Source organism: Terrapene carolina, unplaced genomic scaffold, assembly GCF_002925995.2.
Source record: "Terrapene carolina triunguis isolate 2854851 unplaced genomic scaffold, T_m_triunguis-2.0 Scaffold84, whole genome shotgun sequence".
NCBI classification, from domain to species: Eukaryota; Metazoa; Chordata; order Testudines; family Emydidae; genus Terrapene; species Terrapene triunguis.
This window is the reverse complement of record NW_020664435.1, coordinates 10,362,149-10,368,240: the sequence shown is the minus strand read 5'-3', so window position 1 is coordinate 10,368,240 and position 6,092 is coordinate 10,362,149. Positions and strand designations below refer to the sequence as shown.

The 6,092-nt window shown below is 41.1% G+C and overlaps 1 protein-coding gene across 1 annotated transcript in view; it reads left to right on the top strand.

Moving 5' to 3' along the window:
• The first annotated feature begins 320 nt into the window (after positions 1-320).
• Positions 321-6,092, top strand: part of KCNH8 (potassium voltage-gated channel subfamily H member 8) — a 364,361-nt gene continuing 358,589 nt past the window's right edge. Inside the window, exon 1 of the mRNA XM_024197376.1 lies at positions 321-396. Within this exon, the coding sequence (XP_024053144.1) occupies positions 321-396 (76 nt within the window). The remainder of the gene's footprint in view (positions 397-6,092) is intronic.

The window sequence follows — 6,092 nt, the reverse complement described above, 5'->3', positions numbered from 1 at the left end:
CAAGGAACCTCCCCCGCCCCCACACATACAAACCCCTCCCCGGGTCTCTCTCGCCAGCCAATCGAGGGGGGGAATGGAGCGCGCGGCGGCTGCTAGCGGGCGCAGCCGGCGGGCGGGAGCTCCGGCAGCTGGTGGAAGGGGGGAGGCGCCGAGCTCTCTCGCTAGCCTGTGGGTGGCCGGGGAGACGGGCGCTTCCCGGGTTCGGCGAAGTCGCAGCGGCGCGCGCTCCCCCCTTCCCTCTCCCCCCGCCCTTTGCACTTTCTTTGCGAGCCGCCCTCCCGGACAAAGTTTGATGGAGAATTTCGCACCGCGCTGGAAAGATGCCGGTGATGAAAGGATTGCTGGCCCCGCAGAACACCTTCCTCGACACCATCGCCACTCGCTTCGACGGCACGCGTGAGTCGGGGGCAGCGGGAGCGTGGTGGCCCCTTCCCATCCCTGCAGCGGAGCCGGGGGGCTGCCGGGGAGAAAGAGGCAGAGCTGGATGTCGGTCCGGCATTGCATGCACCCCTCTCCCCTGGTTGTGGCGGTGCGGCTTGGGGGCGGGGTGGCTCTCAGCCCCTGGCTGGGAGGTGTCCCTGGTGTGCTGGGTGTCGGCTGGGGCAGCTCGCCAGTTACCAGGAGAGCGGGATGCGCTTGGTGCCTCTTTGGGAACTTGCAGGGTTATTCCCGGACTGCGGTCCCGGCCGCTCCCAGCTGTTCTCTGCATGGAAGTTGTAGGCTCAGGCTGCTGCTTCCCGGGGCTTTCTGCCCCTCTCAGCCGCCCTCGTGCCGGCTGCGTGGTACCGTACAGCAGGTGCAGCCCCCCTGAGAGTAGGGAGCGAGGAGAGATGCAGGCTTCAGACTCGGGATGTGGCTTTGAAAGTCTTTTTTTTTAAAATCTCTTTGACAAGATTTAAGCTTTTAATCAGGTTTTGTGTTGGCCAGACAGCTGTGCAGGGGGTTGTTGAATGAACGTCTGCGGCGGTTGAATGAATGAGTTTGGTATCGGAGTTGTGATTTCAGGACCCTGGACAGGTCCTACTCCTCTCCCTTTGCGCGTCACTTACCTTCCAGCTGTTCTGACTTTTAGTCTTACCACTTGCACCCAATTTCCTGCCCCCTTCCCTCCCCTCGGCTCTTACTGCTGCTCGGGTCAAGCCTGCTCAGCGGTTCCCTTGCGATGGGCTGCATCAATCTGTGGAGTTTGTTCAGGTGCGGGGAAATAATTTGCGACTGGAGGCGCTAGGCTGTTGTTTAGGGGCTCCCTGTACCTAATGAGATGTTAGTCGTTACTGTAGTTTAAACACACAACAGGGGAGAAAACGTTTCGCCAGCGTAAATCTCTTTTTCTTGGGGGTGGGGAGAAATCTGAAACGATTCATACTGGAGTGAAAATAAAATCTTTAAACTCATTTAACTTAGTTTTTCATTTTCTGCCAAACATTTTGATGTTTATATACTTTTAATCTTGTATCTATTGGCATATTTTTATTACTATTTTGGTGTTCGTGTGAGATGAAAGAACTGAGCTCAATTACTATATCAATAAATTGTAAAATCTCAAGACACATAGTCACACAGATAACTGCATGGAAACATAAAATCACGTTACAACTGTCTCTCTAGTCTGAGGGTAGCTTGAAAACATGATTAAAGGCTGCTTTAAATTTATATTCCATTATAAAGTAACTCTTAGAGTAGCTGTGCCTTAAAGAGCTATATCTATTTTGTTAGTGTATATGTCACAATATTCCAAATCTCCCCCGCTCCTTTTTTTTCAGTTAGAGAGTTTACAATCAACTATCCAGGTGTTATTGAGGAGGTTAATTCTTGCAGATTTAATGTTGTAAGGTTTTTGTACGTGATACTGTCACTTGATTGAAAAAAGAATCCCCCTCTGCTGTCTACTTAGAAACTCCCTACAATGGCTTCCAGTTCAAAGGACTGACCGCAGTGTGTGAGGAATTTACTAAAAAAACACTTCAGAGATCATTTATTTTGGGAGGTTCAAATTGGCTAAACTCCCTACTAGTGATATATAGGCTTTTAATTATTTACACATTACTATAAGAATAATTTTATTGTCTGTGTTAAGAATGACACCTTAGTGTTTGGGATGTTTATTGGGTTAGTTGAATCTTAAGACTAAGCACAATTTCTCATTAATTTATGAAGATTAAAAGAATTGCTGCTTAAATTTAGCTGTTCTGTTCAATTCCCTATCCTTTCTAGCAGCAACATGTAAAACAAAAGCATTAAAAGACATATATCTGGCACTTATTTGAGGTTTTTAAGAAGTTACGTTTTGTATGAGACCTGAAGAAGAGCTGTGTATAGCTCCAAAGCTTGTCTTTCTCGCTAACCAAAGTAGATCCAATAAAAGAGATTACCTCAACCTCGTTGTCTCACTAATGTTTTTGAAAGGCTTTTAATAAATACATTATGTTAACTCTTGACATCTTAGTGAATACATTCTGAAGTTTTTTTTGAGGAAAAAAATCTACATGACTAACTTATTTTAAAATAAGTTAAATATTGGCAATTAATGAACTTTCAAACATAGTAATACACTTTTGCACAAAGTAATGGGAAACATATTCTTGATGTCTCTATTGAGGAAATCCCCATTGGTTTCAGTGGAAGTTTTGCCTTTAAACAGGACTTTGGGATTTGGCTTCAATACCTGATAAACAGGCATTATTTAGAAGACATTATCATGGACAAATATATTTCTGCCTTTAAATGCTCCCAAAAATTCACAACAGAAAGTCTTATCATTGGCTGTGTATTACTGAGTGGGACTGATTGGGATGGGACTACATGTGGAGAATAGTACTATTTGGTGTAAAGGGGGCAGCATCTGGCTCTTAATTTACAGATCCGTAGTTCTCAACCTTTCCAGACTACTGTACCCCTTTCAGGAGCCTGATTTGTCTTGCATACCCCAAGTTTCACCTCACTTAAAAACTACATAATTACAAAATCAGACATAAAAATACAAAAGTGTCAGAGCCACGCTTTTACTGAAAAATTGCTTGCTTGCTACTTTTGTCGGTATAAAATTTTAGTTTGTGCTGACTTTGCTAGTGCATTTTACGTAGCTTGTTGTAAAACTAGCCAAATATCTAGATGGGTTGATGTACCCCCTGGAAGATCTCTGCATATGCCCAGGAGTACAAGTACCCCTGGTTGAGAAACACTGAGGTAGATAATGCATTTTTATATTATTCAAATATATCAATTAAAACAAATAACATAAGTTATTAAACTATATCTTTCCTTGAAGAATGATAATATAGATCAAGTGCATAACATGATACAATTTTAAATCTGCAAAAATAGTTTTTTCACTTTGAGGCTGATTTGATATGATCTAGTTGGCTTTTTTTAAATCTAAAATTAATTTGCAAAGTACTTATTCCTGTGGTGGTTTAACTAGATTTTTTTTTTTCATATAGAAAAAAAATGCTGTTTTGTAAAGTCTAGCGCAAGCTCTGGGCCCATATCTGCAAACTCTTAAGCAAGTGAGTAGGGTTACTCACCTGAGCAGTGTAGTAATATCAATGATAGTGCTAGATTAAGAAAAGTTACTCAATGTGTAACTCTTTATGGGATCAGGCCCTTCGTGTTTTTAAATATGATTATACATTTTATTTTGGGGTTGACATTCAATATATAACACAGGATATGTTACATAAACTACTTTGATTTCAGAGGTGACAATATTCTGTTATAAATATTTTTCTGCGTGTTTTGTTACAGTAATGATGTCTGTAGTTAACAGACCTCCTTTTATTTTAAGCCTTTGGGGAGGATATATTTTTGTTGTCATCAATGATAGACTAATCCACCAATGCATCTTTAATCCAGAGGAGAATTAATTCTAATTCTGGGCAACAGTGCAGAAAAGGATTCCAGAAAACACTGGAAAATATGCTTCACTTCGCATAGAACTTTATGAATGAGTTTTCATCATAATATTTCTCTTGGTTTTAATGTTGTACCAACTTACCCATATCATGAAATACACTGTGGGGAAAAAACAGAGAATCTAGAACATTTGTAGATAATGTGCACCCTCAAACATCAATGTTTAGTTTTATTATGTACTTTAGATACTCGGAACTTTCATGGTCATCATAATTTTAGTTGTATTATAACATCTGTGTTAGACTGAAATATAGACAATGATCATCAAACTATCGAATACATGTCAGTCACGGGGAGTCGGGGCACTACAGGAATTGCTCCATTCCTGATCCCCTGACAACACATTTATGCCCAAAAGCAGACCTCCTGCTGCCTCACATGCAGAGCAGGGCTTGCACACCTGGAGAAATAGGCTGCACCCCTTAAGGTGTGTAGTACAGGCATGCTCCCTCTGCATTCTGGAAACCTCCTGATGTTTCCCATGTGGTGCTGTCCCTTCATATTGCCACTGTCTTGAGGCTGTGCCTAGTGGGCACATAAAAACTGCCATATTGGATCAGACCAATGGTCCTTCGAGCCCAGGTCCCTGTCTTCCGACAATGGCCAATGCCAGGTGCTTCAGAGGCAATGACCAGAACAGGTAATCATCAAGTGATCCATCCTGTCACCCATTCCCAGCTTTGGCAAACAGAGGTTAGGGACACTTTAGAGCATGGTTTTGCATCCCTGCCTATCCTGGCTAATAGCCATTGATGGACCTGTCCTCCATGAACTTATCTAGTTCTTGTTTGAATCCTGTTCAAAACCCACAACTTGAACCCCACAATCTAGTAAAGCTCTCAGGAATTTCTCCACAAAACACTTTTTTAATTGGAAAATGCTGATTCATCAAAACTAAAACTTTTGTGGGAAAGAGAGGGTTAGTTTTAACAAATGTTTTTAGGAAAAAAAAGTTGAAAAAGAAAGATTTGATATTTTCAAAACATGTAATTTTGATACTTTAAGCAAGAAAAATTTCAGTTTTCTGGTTCAAAATCTTGCAAATTTTGAATTTTAAGCTCATTATAGTTTATTTTTAGTAATAAATGGTTGACATCAAAACAAAACACTTAGTTTTTTTCAGATTTTTATCTCTGAACTTTTTTCAGTCTTTTGATTTTTTTGGTCCTGTCTGTGATGGGATTTCCCCCCAATTTCAATTTTTTACAGATTTCAAAAACTGTTTCCCAGAAGCTCTACAATCTAGACTATATACTAGAAAAATTTTCACATCAGAGCCTGATGTTGCTGCCGCTTCTGTTGTGGATTCTTATGCTACTTTCCTGTGGAGCAAGGTTAAACTACATTTTAGTAAATGGACATGCCTAACTAAATTGTGCAGAAAACACACTATTTCTGTGTGATTTTACTCCCTAAAACCTCTCTAAAGATGAAAAACTGGAATTTTATAGTTGTTTTTCAGTGCTTTCTGTACCAAACGTTCTCAAATTCCTAATTAAATACACCTCTACCCGGATATAACACTGTCCTCAGGAGCCAAAAAATCTTTATAGGTGAAACTGCGTTATATCGAACTTGCTTTGATACACCGTAGTGCGCAGTCCCCCCCCCCCCCCCGGAGCTCTGCTTTACCGCTTTATATCTGAATTCGTGTTATATTGGGTCGCGTTATATCGGGGTGGAGGTGTATGTTTTTCCCCTGATTGCTAGCCCTGTAAACTGAATCTAGGATTTGAGTCAAGCTTGCTTACCATTAACTAACTGATAATGACCTCTCTGTAGGAGAACTTACACCTTCAGTTACACTGTTTTCTACTTACAACTTGATTAACACACATGCAGACTCATTATTGTCAACATGTTGGTAAACAAGAAAGAATAGACTCCAGCTCTTAGGTTAGATTTTGATTTGCTAGCAGGAATAAAAAGCAGTAAAATATTTTTTTCACTAAATGTAGGGAATGAGGCTACTGTGTGTATTATTTTTACAAATCTCATGTGCCACTCAAGTTATTTGATATTAACTTGCTTGACTGACAGGAGTTAAATCAAAAAAGGCTGTTAAGGGAGAAACCCACAGGAAATGAAACTATGACAGATATAAGAATCTTTGAGGAAAGGTGGCTGGGCCATCAATGGGGAAGAAACTACCTATCTGGCTTTGTGCAGGCTAGAATGGT